The sequence below is a fragment of the Taurulus bubalis genome (genome assembly GCF_910589615.1).
Source record: "Taurulus bubalis genome assembly, chromosome: 4".
NCBI classification, from domain to species: Eukaryota; Metazoa; Chordata; class Actinopteri; order Perciformes; family Cottidae; genus Taurulus; species Taurulus bubalis.
Window position 1 is genome coordinate 11,855,314 of NC_136592.1, and position 20,676 is coordinate 11,875,989.

General features: G+C 39.8%; 1 protein-coding gene across 1 annotated transcript; it reads right to left on the minus strand.

Annotated features, from left to right (window-relative positions):
• Positions 1 to 9,140: 9,140 nt before the first annotated feature.
• Positions 9,141 to 14,256, minus strand: hp (haptoglobin; the record flags this gene model as incomplete). The annotated part of the gene is made up of 4 exons (XM_079217514.1): positions 9,141 to 9,704; positions 11,467 to 11,750; positions 13,800 to 13,873; positions 14,234 to 14,256. 4 exons carry the CDS (start codon positions 14,254 to 14,256, stop codon positions 9,141 to 9,143), a joined length of 945 nt encoding a protein of 314 aa, XP_079073640.1.
• Between the last annotated feature and the right edge of the window lie 6,420 nt (positions 14,257 to 20,676).

The window sequence follows — 20,676 nt, forward strand, 5'->3', positions numbered from 1 at the left end:
TGTAAAACTCAAATATCGAAAGAATTTTCTCATTTACCTTTTATGCTTTCTTGTCATGCAGAAATTTTGTTTTTATTTGTCCGCGTTTTAAGATATTCGTCTATAAGAGTTCTGCTGCAAGCCTATTACAGTGAAAACATAACCAGTCTTTATGCAAAAGTTTGATAAGAGTGTTGTATGGACACTACATGTGGCCCAACAGCAACACTGACGAGGATTAAAGTAAGCAGGCTGCTTTTAATGAAGAGCTCAAATGAAACTGGCTAAGCAAAATGACTTTGTTAATCTAACACAATTTTCTTTGCGAAGTGAAGAAGATTGTTTTAAAGATGCTTAAAGTGCATCCAAACTTCAAACTTGTTTGTCTCTTTTCAAAACCAGGCTACAGTTGTAAAAACCTGTCATACATTTATCCCACAGGCGGTCCTTGAGCTGTGTACAGATGGTTTGAATCATCTGGTTTAAGTAGCAGCATATCCTGGTGAATGTGTTTGCTTTCAGCGCCACATTGTGCTACTTATATATACCGAGCTTATTCTGAACGCTACGGTTGTGTGTCTGTCTGTGTGTCTGTCTGTGTGTACTTCATGTTTGTGTGCAAGGACCTGTGTGAATGCTTAATGCATTTGTGTATTGCATGTGTGTATGTACACAGACATGTATATATATATATCCATGTATATATATGTGCACATATTTTTGATGTCAGCCGGCCTAATTGGAAAGTAACAACATTCAAACTCAGGCTTATGCAACCTTGAAGAATGTCGTCTTGTCTTTTCAAACGTGTTGCAAAAAGCAGAGTTCCTTCTTTAAAAAAAAAAGTGATTTGTCACTGTCTCTTCCTTCACCTTCTGACATTGTTTGATTTTTGTGAAACATGCAATAAGTAATCGAGTAGACAAGGGCTCCGATGTGTTGTTTTATCAGTATCAGCTTCTAATAAAGTCCATGCATGGACACGCACACACCCACACACACACTATTGTGGCATTTGTGCTTTTTGCTGTGCACACACTCACACATTTCAGCCATGTGAGAAGCTACTTCACACTTCTCTATATTTCTCTCTGCTGAGGGGAAGGAGGTTGAAGGGTGAAGCTGGTGTCACTCGGCTCATGTTCAAATGACTGTTTACATTTTTTTAAACAAGAAAAAGTTTTATTATTGTTGCCAGCCTGTTTTGACGTTTGACATTAGAAACAGCTTAAAGACTTATCTACTAGTGATTTGGGTTCCGAATGGTTTATTATGGAACCTGTTAGGTTCTTAGAGTGGGGAAGGGATGAAGGGATGAGGGGATGAGGGTCGCAGGGTTAGGGATGAGGGGATGTCGTGATGGGGTCGACGGGGAAGAGATGTTGGACGAGAGGAGAGGAGAAGGAGGGAGGCAGGTTTGCAGGTTGAAGACGTGCAGTGGGGGACCGCCAGTGGCGTCGGGGAGTAGAGACTGTGAGTGGGGCAGTTTCTTTGGCAGCTCTGGAGAGAAAGAGAGAGAGAGAGAGAGAGAGAGAGAGAGAGAGAGAGAGAGAGAGAGAAAGTAGGGAGACAAGAACAGGGTGGGTGGGAGGGATGTGGAGACTGAGTCGAGGAGGACGTGAATGGGTTAATTGCGTTTAAGTAGCCCGGTGCGGGGGAAACGAGCTGCGTCCGGGGCGTAGTCCTTGTTCCTGAACTTAGTTTTATAGAAACACTATTTATTACCTTTATCAATAAGGGGAAATACACCATATTTGTTAAATGTCATGCAGGGCTCTCAAGTGTCACAAACATCAAACATCATAAACTAACTCACATTACTAATAGGATGCATGCTTTTTACATTTTTTTCTGATTATTTGAACTGTTTCAACCATGTACACTTAAGTACACCGATACACTTGACTTCAAAGCACATTTACAACATGTCCTCCTAAATTATTGGTTTGATCGGCTCCGAACGTGGGAGAATGAATGAATGAATGAATATATACTTTATTAATCCCCGTGGGGAATTTTTTTTGTCGTCATCAGTAGCGCCTTATCACTTGAAATACAAACACACAAGATAAAAGATAAAATATATAAAGAAGCAACAGGGATGAGAGATATACAAATGAAACACATTAAAATAAAGTAATATATATATATATATATATATATATATATATATATATATATATATATATATATATATATATATATATATATTTAAATATACACAACAAAATAGAATAGAATACAACTAACTGGAATGAAATATATGTATATTTACAGCTGAAGAGTGTATTCATTAATTAAGTAAATAAGTGAACTAGATAACCAGATAGTGCAAAGTGCAAAATGCAAAATATATGTGGTACAGTGATGAACTAATCCACGGAGGAACTAGCAAGTGGTGACTTGTTGTAAAGCCGTATAACTGTCGGCAGGAATGTTCTCCTGTAACGGTCCTTGGTGCAGCGGAGCGTGAGGAACCTCTTAGAGAAAGTGCTCCTCTGGCCCTGCAGCAGGTGGTAGAGAGGGTGGTCCAGGTTGTCCAATATGGACAAAAGTTTCTTCAACGTCCTCCTCTCCACCACCTGCTCCAGAAACTCCTGCTTACAGCAGTTGTCTTCCTCCTGAAGTCGACCAGCATCTCTCTGGTCTTGGCCACGTTCAGAAGCAGGTGATTCACACCGGCCCACTCCACAAAGTCACTCACCACTGCCCTGTACTCCTCCTCCCGTCCATCCCTAATACACCCGACCACTGCAGAGTCATCAGAGAACTTCTGCAGATGGCATGACTCCGTGTTGTACTGGAAGTCAGTGGTGTACAGGGTGAACAGGAAGGGAGACAGAACAGTTCCCTGTGGGGCTCCAACATCACTGAGCACCGTCCCAGACAGCACACGGCCCATTCTGACAAACTGTGGTCTGCCTGTGAGGTAGTCAGTGATCCAGGAGATGGTGGACGAGTCTACCCCCACCACCCGCAGCTTCTCACCCAGTAGCAGTGGTTGGATGGTGTTAAATGCACTGGAGAAGTCAAAGAAAGTGACTCTCACAGAGACACCTGTACCATCCAGGTGCGACTGAGCTCGTTGCAGCAGGTAGATGATGGCGTCGTCCACACCCACATGAGGCTGGTAAGCAAATTGTAGAGGGTCCAGCGACGATTTCACCTGCGGTCGGAGGTGAGCCAAGACCAGCCTCTCCAGCACCTTCATCACATGGGAGGTGAGGGCTACCGGTCGGTAGTCGTTGAGGACGGATGGAATCGACTTCTTCGGGACAAGAAGTCGATTCCATCCGTCCTCAACGACTACCGACCGGTTACAGCAATAAGATTGTTCCAACTTGTTTACAGATATATGTTCAACAGACTTTTAAGACAATGTTTAGAAATCGTAGCTCAGCTTGCCAACACTAGACCATATCTCCTTCTGCTCTCCAGCATAAGCATCATATCTTATTCATTCTTTGTGGTTTAGCTACAGAATATCCCACAGTTGTTGGTTGTTATGAATGGGAAAGTACCTGGAGGTTTGACAATGTATAAAGAAATGACATATAAGATATAACTCCTCTGGCCACCATGTGGCCTTGTTTATCTCCCTCACCGGGAGAATGTATTTAGGAAAGATCTACTGTTACCCTTTTCAAGTTTAATATGGATGTGTCAACCTTTATACAGGCTCAAATGTGTCCTAAAGGTGCTCCAGTTTTACACATAAAAAGGTCAGTTTACTCATCATGGGGAGTACTACTCAGACTGTGAAAACAAGCTGTGCGGCTCGGCATGGAGCTTTGTTTAAGTCTGGGGAAATTCCTCAACTGACATGATTTGGATAATTTGGGTGAGGAGACTACAGATTCTTGCAGAAAGTATGCCGTTAGACTGTCCCGTTAATACAGCTGTGTGCGGGACAGTACATTGTTTTTGACCGCAGTGAAAATGTTGTTTTTGAAAGGCAAAATTCATCAACAAATATGAATTGAATCAGAATATATAGATAGACCAAAAACAAACAAACATGGATTATGACATGGTTTTGACATCTATCTTTGCTTTATTGACTTTTGACTTTTTGACTAATGCAGATAATTACAGGGACGAGGACCCTAGATATTGTAGCCCTGACTCCAGAAGGAAAGATTTCCGCTCCCATTAGCAAAAACAATGCAAATTCTGTGGCTATGACAAATATCCAGTCCATGGACATTTATTATCTATTTATTTATCTATGTGCATCTCTCTTCAGCTTTTTTTTTTTGGGACAATCATTTTGTGCATCGTTTTCTTAAAGCAATAACAGTTTGGTGATTTCAATATTGATCCAAATTGAAAGGTACTCAAATCTTGATATCTCGGCCTCTGCTGCACTCATTTTGATCTTTAGATCAGTGTCTTGCAGGTTCCACAACATTTAGGGTGAAAACTGACACATACTGTGGAATTAAAATAATTGTACTAATTTAGAATTAAGCTTTTGCACAGTAGAGGGAGTCCACCCTTTCGGAAACTGATAATTGTTTGGTTTAATGTGAAAAAAGGAACTCTGTAAAGCTGCATCAGTTCAGGAGGGGTGCATTTCAAAAGAGCTGCTGCTGAAAGTGCACTGGCCTTTTCTTTTTTGCTGCACAATGGTAACATGACAACCCATCTGCAGTTCACCTACAGGGCCAACAGGTCTGTAGACGATGCTGTCAACATGGCCCTCCACCACATCCTCCAGCATCTGGACTCCCCAAGAACCTACGCCAGGATCCTGTTCGTGGACTTCAGCTCTGCTTTTAATACCATCATCCCGTCCCTGCTGCAGGACAAGCTCTCCCAGCTGCACGTGCCCGACTCCACCTGTAAGTGGATCACAGACTTCCTGTCTGACAGGAAGCAGCACGTGAAGCTGGGGAAACACGTCTCAGGCTCTCGGACCATCAGCACCGGTTCCCCCCAAGGCTGCGTTCTTTCCCCTCTGCTCTTCTCGCTGTACACCAACAGCTGCACCTCCAGTCACCAGTCCGTCAAGCTCCTGAAGTTCGCTGATGACACCACCCTCATAGGACTCATCTCTGGCGGGGCCGAGTCCGCCTACAGGTGGGAGACTGACCACCTGGTGACCTGGTGTATGTACCTTGGAAACAACAATAACATACACTTGTATGGCTTTTGTCAGTGAGATACGAACAAAACCAGATCAGGTTGTTCAGATATTTTCATGCAAATGATTAAAGCTCATGTTCTTCTTTCTCCTCTCACACTTCAATCACCCAGGCATACATTCAGTCACATATGCGGTTTCCTGCAACCCTCTCATGGACACAACCACCTGCCGTGACTCTCTTCAGATCTCCATTGTCTCATTGTCTCTTATCAATGACCACAGTTGCTACTCCCGGTCAGAGTTGACTTAACCCAGATTTTCATATATTTTGCTATTATAGTAGCAAAAATGTCAGGGTTTTCTTATATAGTTGCCAGCAACATTATAAGTAATGAATAAGAGAATACATATATTGAAATGATTTTATCAGATAAAAGGCATCTATTTAATGGCACTACAGCAGTACAGCACATCCAATTTGAACATGTTAAAAAACGCCACATCCACACTGATGGATGTCCTACTTGCAAACTTGGGAATTTATTTTTGAGATGAACTGCAGCCGCCGTCTCTAACTTCGACAGCGGGTATAAGTCTTCCCAGCATTCTCCTCCCCTTCCGTTATCTTCTATATTTTGCAAGGGCACTGTTGCAGCATCCTGTGCCTAGTGCTGTCCAATACGATTGTGATTGGTTCAAAGAAATACAAACAAGTCAGAGCATTTTTTTTTGTGTTACGTGTGGAGTCACACCATTCTTTAGTGCTGATACGGCGCTGTGGAGATATGTCTGGCTATGCAAGACTATACACATTTTGTGAATCAACTCAAAAGTGTGAGGTGTTGCTCTTACAAACTGCTGCTTTGTTTTTTTTTTGTTTGTTTTTTTCATATCCCACACATTGGGATATGTAACGATAGGTATTATAAACACTGGCTGTTATCCACCGTAAACTGTCTTAATGCATGCTTATTATACAAGGACCACTGCTGGGTTAGTAATGAAAACATATTATTGAATGCAAAGTATATGCAGTGTATATGAAGTGTATATAAGTATGTACGTCGTATGTACAGTGACTAACAAACAACAAAAGTGGTGCAAGGGCTATTGATGTTGATGTTGGATCAGTTGACGGAGGATCTGGCCAAAGGTAACTTATTGTAAAGCCTAATAGCAGTGGGCAGGAATGTTCTCCTGTATCGGTCCTTGTGACAGTAGAGCTGGGTGAGTCTGTTGGAGAAAGTGCTCCGCTGTCCCTGCAGTAGGTGGTGGAGAGGGTGGTCTGGGTTATCCAATATGGACAGTATTTTTATATTTATATCAGGCTAAATTACATGGTTTAAACTGGTGACAAAAGTGACAGATCTGAGCCTGAACAGGACACTCTTACGATAATGGAGAGAAAACATGAAAATATCATTTCAACTTCCTTTTAGGATCCTGATAAAAAAGTGGATTATTGTGAATAACCGCTAGGCGGAGAGAGAGATCAGACATGACTTCCTAATATTTTGAGTTTATGAGTGTTTTGATGCTTGACGTTTGTTTCCTGATGATATCAGTTCAATATTTGAAGGGAAGTATCATTCATAATCAAGCAAGCATACATAAAGCTTATCTCTGACTAATAAAACCTGTTTCACCAAGCAGTGGAAAATGGTCCATCAGGTGATACAGTACGACATATCTGTTGTAATATTGGCTTGTGGAAAGCTTGGTGTGGTTGTGTGTCTGGGGTAAGTACAGTCAATACGAAGGTGGGTGATGAAGCTCAGATAGCTTCCGTTTCCCAGTGACACATGAGGACAGAGTACATAGCCTGACAGCTGAGTACACATCACGCTTCAAACGGCAGACTGGCTTAGAAAATACTATTCATTTTTTATGTTTGATGATTGAATATACAGATGGCCGCTATCAGCAGAACATTCGCCTCGAAACTGAGCTTATGTATAATGGAGGACTATTGATCATCACTGTACGTGTGGGGATGAATGATCAGAGAGTGCCACATTGATGTGAATCTTAACAGAGTAGACCTGCTCCATGTTTTCTTAATAATGGATACAATAGTACTAGAACACTGATGATCATTATCATAATATAGCTTGACAGAACCAGTAAAGAATCATGCCCCAAATCTGGAGTGCAACATTTCAAGTTTCAACATTTGAATAGATGCCTAAAATAAACAATGTTTATTACAGATTTATGACTTGGAAAAACTTGACGCAGAGAGCTACACTGCATCTCAAATGAATCCTCAGGTCCACGGCTTTCAGATGATGTAGACTTGCATCTTCTGCTTTCTCTCCCTAAATAATGCAGTTACAACAAAAGATGTTTATTAAAACTGTGTCTATTTCAGAGGTGAGGAACACATCATTTAACAAAGTCATTAGAAAGTATGTATTACATTTAGGTTTGACGATATTTATTAATCACTTGACATGTAAATGATGTAATGCTATAATAAACGACTGAAGCCTACATACATATGAGCACTGACTGAACAAGTTGCATGTAACTTGTGTTGCCGTCTTAGGGGTTGAGCCTGTGACCTTTTAGCCACAAAGAGAAGTACTATCTGGCTTTATCTCCCTTTTTGTCTATCTTAGCAACCTGGAAAGGCAGTCCTCAATTAAAGCTTTAGATAAAACACATATAGTCTGACATAAAAAACATGCAAACACAATATTCATCGTCCACGCTAATTCTGGATTTAACTGCAGTGTATTGACCTCAGTCGGGGCTCTGCAGGAGTGATGGAGCCAGAGAGAGTACATTCTGAGACTGGTTAAGAGTAATGGCCCTCGACAGGGGTATTAATATTTTAGAAGCCATAGAGAAGAACCGCATGCACCCACCCTGCTAAAAGTACTTCCTTCAACAGCTCCACTTTTGTTTGACCTAAAAAATGCCCCAAATCTTGACTGAACAGCTGAAGAGCCAGCTTGTCTCAAAATCTCTTTCTACTGTCAATATGATACCACTGACTGTGGAGCAAGAAACACTCACGTATGAACGGCTGGCCCATGACGGACTGATGATGTCATGTGTAAACTGAGCCTCCCAGTTAGTGCCTCAAGTGAGGATTTGAACTATCCCAACAGATCACTCCAATCAGAGGCTTTAATTTACAGGTTTGGGGTATGGCATAATTGGCAACCGCATAATAACCCTGTGCTAGATTCTACTAAGTCTCTGAACTCTACTTGGAGTGTTACCTTGTCTAAAACAAGGGCACATTTGTGATCTATGATTTTTGGGTTATATACTGTAGATAAAACTGACTTTAAACGATAACCCTCCATTTTGTGTTTTGACGATACTGGTTGAGAGCACACATTGGGTCAAACATCGCCCAATCTTTTATTCAGGGGGTTCCTTTCCTTTGTCCCTTGTCTGTAGCCTTCGACCCCTGGAAGTCTTCTTATAGATCTGAGTGGTTATGAGACGCAGACGGGCTGCCCACATTCTTACCCTTATCCTGAACCATCTCTCATCTCTGAACCAAAACATGACCATTTTCAACTTCATGGCTGCCTAAAGATAGTTTAATCAAGACTAATTTTTTCATGTCAACGGATTTGTTAAAGTTCCACAATAAGACACCCCGATGCTTGGACAAATCAGAAATACATTTTCTTTTGATATGTTGTCCAAATTAAATGACAATATTTGCTTACGGTTATTGAAAGATCGCAGTCATGTCAGTCATTTGTACAGATGAAAAGTGCCAGTAGTACTTAAATAATAATAATGAAAAAGGGAGCTGGATAAAAAAAAAATGTCACACTACTTCCTCCTTCATAATTACTATTGCTGCAATAATATTAACATGTCGTTTTGGCCATTTACTGAAAAGATGACATTGTTCTTCAGGTGGCAATAAGTGTGTATTATGGCAAACAAGGACGATTTCAAATACTGGATTTTTATATATTTTTTCCTTTCCAATCACAACATTAACGTGACAGAACACAGCAGTGGTGGCATTACAAGCATTTAAGAAAATGCACAGCTTTATAGATTTATCCACACAATTAAAAGAACAGAGGCTGAAGCTCTATGGCTGCCATGAGTACATCTTAGACATTGCGTCAGAGCGCAGAACAGATGATTTCTCTGTATCTCCTCTGATGACACTGTGGATCCAGGGCAAATACGAGGAAATCTTCATATAGACGCCGTACTTGTAGCTCTTGCAGGACTTGTCATAGGAAAGGATCCCTGCAGCGTAGATGTTCCCAGTTTCAGTATCTGTGACAGCCAGAGCGCCTCCTGCATCGCCAAAACAAACATTTTCCTCATACTTGGTGGGTCCGGTGCAGAACATGTTGTCGTCTACAACTGGTGTGAGCTCGATACGTTCATATTCTGCCTTGCAGTCAGAGTGATTGGCCAGGGGAAGTACGAGGTATTTGAGTGATGTGGCAGGGGTAAGAAGGATCCCCCATCCCCATCCGCTGATGACGCCTGACCCCGCAGCGGCGTCGGCCAGGTCCTGGCCGCTCTCAGGCAGAGGGATGGGGGTCACTTTATCACTCATAACCACAGGCTCCTTCAACTGGATCAGAGCCAGGTCGTTGTCCCACTCAGATTGGTTCTGGAAGCCTGGATGGAGAACAACCTGCCGGAGGGAAGGTAAAATACCAGAGATGATTGCATGTTTGGTCTTTACTCTTTTCATTCAATGGAAGTGCAGTATAGCAATAACAATGTCCATCTTATTATATAGCATGAAATGTTATATTAAAATAGATTTATTAACAGATTTATAAACAAATTCCACATCTTCTCCCTGTCCGGATTTATTATTTTTACCTCGACACTTTACATTTTTAGATTTTGATCTGGAGATATTCTATATTTTTCAACACATCCCATGAAAAGACCAAAAGCAACAATCATGTAGTTCGTCATACTGTTCCAAATATCCCAGCCTATCTGTGGCACTCAGTTCCAAGCCCACCTGTTTGTACTGAAGACATACATCTTTAAAAACTGGTCAAGAATAAAGTATAGCTTAGTAATTGAAAATAGCTGGGCATCAAAGTTTTTTTTAAACATAACTCGAACAGGGGTAAATAGTGTATTTGACTGGGACTATTTTCAGCCGGGGATTAATACACATTCAGTGTACTCGTGAGTATTGTTGACATCAGGATTGTGTAAAGCAACTATTCCCAAGCCACTAGGGGACCCCAGAGCACCATCTAGTTGGCTGCAGGGGTACTGCCATAAGGTAATATTACATTTAAAAAAATAATTTAGATAATGTAAATGTGCTCCAGAATAAAAAACAAAAAAATGTCAAATGTCAAATGCATAATGTTTTCAATAATCCAGTTGTGTTTGAATATCGCCACGCCAATCCCAACACATCATTTGTGACTACAAACGTGTCATGCCTCTGTTAGCTAGCTAACGTTCCCAGGCAGTGACACAAGATGGCTCCGATTTCTATATGAAAAAGTGATGTGGGAGAAAACACTGCACTAGTAAATGCAACAAAGCGTGTGGTGAGAAATTATGACCCTGAATACATTCAATGTGAATTCCTAATGGCAGGCAGTAACTGTGAGGGTAAACTAAATATTTATTTTGGTCATTACAGAGGACAAAGAGCGTACCACATTTTAATGTCCAGTTTATTTATCCTTTTTTTGTCATGTTTTTCTCTCATTAATTTGGGAAGGCGATCCCCCCAAATGTTTTCAACAATCAGAAATGGGCTTTTAATTATTAAAAGTTGAGAACTCCTCGTGTAAAGTATGGTGGCTCGACTCAAAATAAACTACAGTGGCCATGTTCATATAACGAATTTGTACATGTTGCTAGTGGGATCAATTAATTCAGATTTTTGTTTTTTGCATGGGATTTGTCGATAGCTAGAATATTGCAAGATTTATCCTTTAAAGGATTACATGCTCCTTTACGGTTGAGAAAATCCTACTGATATTAGGCTCATACATCCTAGGGGCCTAAATCAAGACTTTCAGATACAGAAAAAGAGACGATGCTTCTTCGACACTGTAGCTGTGTCACACTTGCAAAACATGAAAGAAAATTCCGATCAGCTATCTCCTCATGTTTGCTTGATTACATGTGGGAAAAAATTCTAGTTGGAGAATGGAAATGAGTCATGAACATAAGATGCACAAGACATTTTTCTCTCTATTTGCCATAAAGATATGGTATGTTATAAAAAAACAGAAAAAATAAAATCTACATCTCTGTGCATTATATTTTACATATTTCCTACCTTATCGGGATCTAAAGAAATCCGGCACACTAATGACGAATAACATGCGTTTGAATTGCGACCGCTGGGGTTGAACATGGTCGCATAGGTAGGTTTGTATTCTAGATCAAATGTCTTTCTTGCTCACCTTCACCACAGCAACCTCTCTGGAGACATCAGCTTCTGCCCGCTCCGTGATTCCCAAGTACACTTTAGGAATGACAGGATCTTGACCCTGAGTGTCCGGTCGACTCTTCCTGACAAACAGGTTCCTGCCAGCCGTCAAAACCCAGCGCTCAGAGACAAGAGCGCCGCCTGCGTAGCCTCCGTCCAGCACACTGTCAGCAATGTAGACCATGGCCTGCCAGGGGACACGAGGAGCCAGGGTCCCCCCAACCATTCTTCTGGACCGGAGTGATGCTAACCTGGAGGCTGGGAAATAAACAACGGGACATATTTATTCATATTGTATGTATCTCTGTGTCTATATACTCTTTGTTTTCTTCTTCTTTTTTTTGTTTCATATTCAAAGCTATTTCCTTACACCTACAATGTAAATTAGATAAACACAACAAGGCTTTTGATGTCGTTGATCACATTTTGTAAAAATTATGCTTCAGTGGGTTTTGAGCATTCTGCTGGTTCAAATCTTGTCTATCTGGTCAAATTCAGACATTAGTTGTATGAAGTCCCCAAATGGTTGATAAGGGTGATCCAGAAGGACTACAATTAGGGCTCCTCCTATTAACTATCATCACCTTGTAGGCCACTGACTCCAGCACAAACCAGATGTTAGTTATCCTGGTTACAGTCTACTCTCTTTGATGGCATTTATTATTAAACTGAAAGCTCATTCTAAACTCGAGAAAGCTAACTTGTATGTATTTCACAAAAACAACCTTCGATGTTCCTTTTCTTTTCAAATCTCAATGCGTTCTCCTGAATATATAAAGTTTCTTGCTCACTAACCAATTACTTAGATTCATTCCAAGATGGTTGTTTTGAGCTCAGATATTAAGAATGCTTCGTCAGTTTGAGTAGTTTATCTCTGTGTGTTACACAGTTGAAAGCATTTTAGTTCTAACCCGTTTCCCCTCTTGTAGAACTTAAACGTATTTAATAAAATATGGTCTCCTTGACACTAAGGTTATCACGTTGTCGCTCTGAGGGTTTCTTCCAGAAACAGTGGTCTCTAATTTATTTAGACTCGCTGTGCTTTGATCCACAAGTCATTTGTGTGGCTGAGAAAATCATGAAAACTCGTTAAAGTGATCTTCTCTTTAGTGATGCAAAATGCTTAGTACACAGAATGGAGCTGCACGGTAAAAACTAACTGTTCAGTGTTGTTATCATGACAGGGTTTATTTACTCATATGTATTTCTGGTGTCTTGTTTAAATCAGTGTATTCAACACAGTAAACAATGGCTTATAAGCACAATTAAATGAATGACTGATTCATTAGTTTGATGCTTTAGAGAGCCTGCATGAATAGGACATATGAAAATGGAAGATAGTTCTGTTACATTTAATGTTTTCCCTCATTACTTTTGTCGTAATGAAAATGAGCTGTTTGGATCTCTGATTTAGTGACATAGACACATGTTCTGACTCTATATATGATCCCATCTTAAATGTCTTACACTCTGTATGATGTGTTTTTGTAAAAGACACAATAACCTTTTTAACCTCACATTACGCTATTAATTGAGTTGTCAGGTAAACATCAAATAGTAGCCACTTTGGTCCAGACTAAAATATCTCGACAATTATGGGATGGATTTCCATGAAAATCGGGTACAGGTAACAGTTGATCCCAGACATTGAATCTGACCGACTTTAGTGTTCTCCAAACTTTTCCTCTAGCGCCACCAGCAGGTCAAAGTGTCCACTTTCACTTCACTTCCAGTGAAACAGAAACAACTTTGGTTTATAGTGGAATTCCCTGCCTGACCATCGAAGCATGCAAACTCACGATCCACTTTTGAAATCTGTTATTCATATTATGGCTTTTTCTTAACTGATGGAATGTTTTTACCTTTATAATAATTGCATCTTTTACTTTTGATTTACTTTCTTTTATTCCTAGTTTGAACTGTACTGTATTTTATAACTTTATTTTTTAAAAGGTGCTAAATAAATATTTTATATCAAAATTATATATTTATATATATATATATGAATGAGATTCCCATCAGTCTCAGCTGTACTTTATTATCAATGCTATTATTAGTAATCGACAAATGTTAAAATGTAAAAAATGATGTGGTGAACATGGGAAATATTATACCTAAACTTCAGCATGTTATCATTCTACTTAGCATTTACCCCAACGGAACACTGTGCTTAAGTACAGCCTCAGCAGCAGGTACTCTATGGCTGTAGACTTAAGATAGTTATCAGAAAAATAGAATATTTATATAAAAACTAGAACTTGGACATTTTTAAATTAAGACACCATGTTTATCTAGCATGTTTGTTACCTGATACGGAGCGCTTCATCCCTTCTTCGGTTTGAGCCAGACATGCAGCCACGAGGAGCAGAGTCAGAGAAACCCTTTAAACAACAACAGATTCACACAATTAACAAACACGCAATGATTCATTGTCCATTTAGAGATTAAGATTAACAAATTGTAAACAAATCGGTTATTCAATTACAGAGTTAGATAACGAAGCATTTTATTTACTAGAGCTCACAAATCATTTTTTGATCATTATTGGAAAATTCAACCATTATGATTACACTTACAGATTGTAACGCTATTGCTGCAGTGTTGTTAAGGCTGAGCTAGAATGTTTTAATGGTATAAGTACATACTATTGGGTACCAATAATGATGGATTTATAGGCATGTGTAGTCAGAGAGAAAAATAACAAAATATTTTATAATATAAATAATAATATTTTAACTTACCACATTTTGTTGATATAATTCATCTTCTACAGTGATGGCTGCAATCTCTTCTTGAATGTGCTGTTTGGAGCAGGGAGTATTTATATCCGTTGAGATATTGAGCGTCTGCCAGGGAAATTTGTGCTTGGCAAAAAAACACGTTGATTCCTGGATTCTGCAATAAAGGTTTGCGAAATCTGTTTCATCATCACAGTTTTCTTTTGTGATAAAGATAATTTAGTTCAGTCTGTTCATTACACAGCAATGTCAATAATACTACAGCACCACACTTCTCGTGAATGTTTTCCTTTTGATTGTCTAGTGAAAAATATCCTGATCATGTTTTAATTCATATGAGTTGAGTTAGATTCATATAAATGTATAAATGTTAGATTCAGCTCAGATTTATGTCTTTAGCTCCTCTGTGGTGGACCCCGTTTTTGACTGTAATAGTATTGGGGGGTTAATTTACAAAACAAGACTGTATAGATAGCTTGTACTGGTTGCATCACAGTTTTCATTAAGTGTGACAGCAGTACGTCAGATGTTTGCTGAAGGGAGGAAAGTCCAGCATTACTGCATTGGGCATTTCCAACTTCCACAGAAGTTTATAACTAGTTCACATATTATAAATATATTACATTATATTTCAAAGTTTGCTGCCTCGATGAATTTGGCATCTTTATTTAAACAATTTCAATATAGTTTAACATCAACAGTAATGTGTTCCTAGAAGGTATGCACAGGTTACAGTGTTTGGAATAACAGTCATAAAAGTATTTTTTGCTCATAGTCTTAACTTTTCCTGAGAAATCTGTCATTACATTTAGATGAATGGCACATCAACAAGTACATATACGCTTGGAGATATTTCAAATAAAGATATCAGTGGCATGTTTTGTTGTTGGGCAAAAATTATTTAATATATAAATAAATCCCTGTCCACATGATTTATGAAAAAGCCATGATCACTATCACCTCAGAGAAAATCCATACAGGTACATGCTGGTTTGTGGCGTTTCATTCATAGCACGACTTTTACCAGACCTCATCTCCTTCTAGTTGACAGCAGGCTACACATTTGTGAATCTAGTGTGTGCTGGAGCAGTACAAGGCTACTGGGACCCCATATGTAATCACAAATTAGCAAGGTTATATCTTGTTGGAAAGCAGAATCAGATATACAATATGACCCTTATAGGAGCCTATGACATGGCATATGCCCTCTAGTTATATATTTGACAGGTTTACAAAAGCCTTGAGGATTAAGTTACATAACACTGTCGGCATGTACATCGCTGTTTATTCAACTTCACTTCAGCATTTATATTCATAATCTGAGCTTAATTTTTACATTTCAGTTTCAAAGTCATTGCTGTTGAATGATTTGTCTCAGAGAGATATATTTGTATGCAGAGGTTGTGTCAAGGCAAGGGCAAATCAGTGATGTGGCAACATGCTGCCCAGTGTCTCAAATCATATCCGAGGGCAGGGGTCTCACTTGAGTGTTGTAGTTTCTGCTCCCAGGGGGCCACAAAGAGGATGGGACATGACCGGTGTGCCATACATGATTAAAGCCACAGAAACAGGCCAAGGCCATTGGGGACCAAACCGGACAAATACCCAGGAGAGGATGGATGCATTTTACCCCGCCTCATACTGTTATAGGGTCACCTCTCGTTAGTGCAATGTCGTGTCTCTCTGCGGCTCTATTTCCATCTCTGTCTCGCTCATTCATTCTGTCTTTTTTTTTTTTTTTTTACAGGATCTGAGGCTTAGAAATGTAGAACATTGTCATTAGTTTGGGCACAACAAAGATACAAAGAAGTGAATGTCCATCCATTCATCCATTATCAGCCGCTTATCCAGGGTCGGTTCGCGGTGGCAGCAGGTTCAGCAGGCCGACCCAGGCTTCCCTCTCACCCGCAACACTTTCCAGCTCATTCTGGGGGATCCCGAGGCGTTCCAAGGCCAGCCGGGAGATATAATCCCTCCAGCGTGTCCTCGGTCTTCCCCGGGGTCTCCTACCAGTTGGACGTGCCTGGAAAACCTCTAATGGGAGGCGTCCAGGAGGCATCCTGACTAGATCTCGGATACAAGCGGCCGAAATGAGCTTCCTCCGTAGGGTGGCCGGGCTCACCCTTAGAGATAGGGTAAGGAGCTCGGACATCAGGGGGGAGCTTAGAGTCGAGTCGCTGCTCCTTTGTGTCGAAAGGAGTCAGCTGAGGTGGTTCGGGCATGTATTCAGGAAGTGAATGTGTTCAGTAAAAAAAAAAGAGTTAAAAAATTAAGCATGGCCTGAAAGCAAGAGTTCAACAGTGATGGAGGCTGTAAGTTACAAAGCATGTGAGACGTTCAGGGAACAAAGGGGAGAAGATCAGAGGAGGTAGATGAGTCACATCAGAGGGTGAACGTGGGAGGAAGAGCGAGAAAGGAGCTGCTGTGGATTTTACCTTGAAGCTCCCAGGAGAGAGCGTTTGCATGTGATAAGGCACTCAGAGGGTGAGGGGAGGGGGAAGCAAGAGCGTGGGACTGGAGGTTGAGCAGAACGAGAGGGGTGGAGGAGAGGCTGGATCACAGAGACAGAGAGCTGGAGTGTGTGAGAGGGTTTGTGCTGAATGTGTGTTTCTTAGGAGAATGAGCGATAAGAGGACTACATCTCCACTCTCTTCTTCTCTGGATTTTAAGTCCACTGATTCAGCGCCTTCATACTGGATTGTTTTCCTTTTATCAACCTCTGTCTGCACAACTGCTTTGGTCCATAATAGTGGAAATGCCGGTAAGATTATCCCATCTGATTTTTATGTGTGGTATTATATGACAGACCTTAAATACTACATTTGTTTGTTTTGATTGGCAATATATTCCAGGGATGATACATTTAATTATTAATAAGTAGCCTATAGCAACTTCTGTCATCAAAAATGTTAATACAAATAATAGACTGACTATGAGAAATGCTTTCCCAGGAGACACAGTTACGTGGCAAATAAATCCCTTGGAATGTAACAGGAAAATTTATAATTTTGCATGCATTAATTAGCTCGTACCTGCATACACTTAATTCTGGCCTTTTGAATTTGAATTACACTTTTCAAAAGAGACTGTACCAGTTATAGTTTTTAATGATGATACACCAAGAATGACTGTTATCAAGGAAGCTATCTGAGAACAGATGCAAAATAGTTCTAATTAATGTCAGTATAATTATATTTTTGACCCAAAGTTTACAACTGCGGTATGAATGCATCTTTCTTGTTAAACTTAGTTCATATGAGATTGCTTCCTTTAAACAAAATGATGCACAGGCATGCAGCAGCAGTTGATGGGGTACATTGAGGAGGGCAATGTGTGTGATAGGAACTGGCAATACAACACGTTATCATGATACAATGCAATATATTGCTATTTGTAAGCAAAATGATGTAAAAGAAATTCAAATTTGAGGAAAGTCATAGTATAAATAACACACTTGCATAAATCAGTGGGACCTGCATTTGCATTTTTCAGTTCTGTAACATCCAACATCAAATCACTACAATTTAACACATTAAAATGCTGCTATCTTGCTTTCGGGGGTTCAAACGCAACACAAAATAAACCACACCCTGCCATGAATCTTTGTATAACTTAAACAAAATATATATTTTGAGACTCAATACGATATTCAAGTGTATTTAGAATGATGATGTATTTACAAAACCCAAGTATTTACTTTTATAAATTTACTAACGATTTAATGTTATTTGATGTACAACATACTAGCCTTAGCCTGTAGGGGCTTGACTTTATAGATTTAACTATATAATACGTTATAGTTTAAGAAATAGGTAATGTTTATATTATGTTTATATGTTTTAAATACCGAGAAAACTAAACTACTGTTGACAGAGACAGAGAAAATGTATTGCAACAGTTGTAAATGAGGCACTAACACAGGAGAGTTAAAACAACAATAACAACTTATTATGTGTTTATGTGTATAAATGTGTTGTTTGGGCACTTCTCTAACCAACAGAAGGGGAACAAACACAGACAGAATGACCAAGATGTGAAGAGAAAGTTGTCTTTCTGCTCATGTTCTGTGGCAGACGGCCGCAGGCGGCTTTAAGCCAGCCTGTCCATCATTACTGCAAATGACCCTTCTGTGCATTGGGCAACCTGGCCTGAGAACTGCGACCAAGCCCCCACAGTCTTCCTCCATATGCCTGACCTGTCACTTAGGGACACAGCCCTGTCAAAGGAAATTCATTGCATCGATGAACAACCTACACCTAAAACCCAGCTATTGCAGCACAATGGTCCCCAGAGTGACATCATTAAGGGGGCCCAATTGAATATGAGTTGTATTGTATACATGCATATGTAAGCAAATATGGCTAATGAATGCTAGCTTTAGCAAAAGCAGTAATCAGTTAGAGCTGATAACTGATTTTGCCCAGCCGTGGCTAAGAGACATATGGCTGAAGGGATGTCAAGGATTCGTCTTGTTACTGGATTGGTCAGTTGACAGTCACACTTCAGACTGAAATCTCTCATTATCTATTGGATGCATTGCCATGATTTTTTTCCCTCTCGAGCCCCTATGTAGTTGACATTTGTGTATGTTATTGAAATATCTTGATAATGATTGGATGAATTACCATGGGATTTGGTTGGGCTGCCCCCTCTGAGACAATTGTTCGACTAATCTGTATCTTTGTTGACTAAGATTTCTTACGTCGACTAGGCACACTGAATGTTCATGCTGAATGAGAAAAAGTATGAACAACTAAAGGGCAGTAATGGGGCTGGCATTCTTCCTATCCTTTTGTAAAATAGACAAAACCCATGGAAAGACCAAGATCAACAATACTTTCTAATGTACACTGTTTGTGGCTCTCAGTCCCAAGACTGCTAAAGATGAATATATTTATAAACAAGTCCCAAATACACATTTTCTCTTCTTAAAAAAGGCGTATTTCTTAAAGTAAATGGGCCCTGTAGTTTTTAGCAAACGTTACTCAAACAGAAGTAGTGCATTTGTTGGGGCCTATGTTTTCCTATTCAGTGCTCTTTGAGCATTTACAGCACCAGGACAGTGTGTGTGTGTGTGTGTGTGTGTGTGTGTGTGTGTGTGTGTGTGTGTGTGTGTGTGTGATTAAGCTAAACTACAGTTCCATGTTCATAATGAAGGAACATGTCAACCAGTGCAATGTTGTGTGTCGATGAGAATACGCCTTTGTATACACAAATCAATCAGTTGGCTTTGGTCTCATCATGGGATAGACAAGAAGAATAAATAAATCACACTCACCCAATCCATAATGCTCAGTTTGGTTCACTCCAACCCAAGGGTCGCCTTGAAATGAGTCAGGACAAAATGTTGGTGTGGAGGCGCATAATGTCCGAGTTTGAAGACCGGTCCACTGTTTACGATTCAGAGCGTATTTATCCTGCTCAAACAAGTGTGTGAAGGATACAGTCTATGGAAGAAAAGTTAATTGTTTTCTTAGTATCTTAAGACTGCATGTTTTAGCAAACACATTATTCATCCTCATCCTATATTACATTACATTAATTTAGCCAACCTTGTTATCCAAAGCAACCTACAATACATGCATCGAAGAATTATACAAGTAAATCAACTTCAGCAAATATGTTGAACTGTTTCAGTGGGCAACGACAATTAAAATAAATACAAGTTTTTATATATTTATTATTTTCCAAGAAGACACACACACACACAACATTATGGCCCATTTTAATTCATGTTGTGCTGTGTATTTTACACAGACACAAGTAGTCCTAGAATTCTCAATCTGTACTGATTATGAAGATGGTGGGGTTGTATCTTTCTAACAGCTGTACTGTGTGTGTGTGTGTGTGTGTGTGTGTGTGTGTGTGTGTGTGTGTGTGTGTGCGCTGTCTTTGCTCTCAGCTGCTTGTCTCACCACGCCTGAGGTCTTGCCACAGGGAAGACTTCCGCCTGTCATCTTCACTCAAGGTAAAAGCCAAAAGCCCATTAATGAGGTTCATCCTCTTTTCTCCCAAAAATATAATTTTTTCAGTTAAATTAAAAGCAGAGGAATTGCATGTCTTCATATCATGAAAACAATTGCCTCAAGCTGTAAAAAATACCGTTCGTTTTACAAATCAGCCAATTGATTTATTAGTTACTTTTTACCATCCCCATTTATACTGCATGAAATAATTGATTTAATAATCTATGTATTTGATTGACTCATGTTATACAATAAAAAGATGAAGCAGAGTTAAAGGATAGACTGATTTGTGCCAGAATATCTCATCTTTCCCTCCCAAGCGTCTTAGTATTTTAATGGGAAGGTCTGTCACTTCAGTTTTGCAATGTTCACAAGATACTTATGTTAACATTCAAAACACTATTTTGTAAATATTGGCCTCTTGTAAATTATGTCCTTGAAGTTATGAAAAAAAAATAAGAAGTTGTATTACTATCAAAG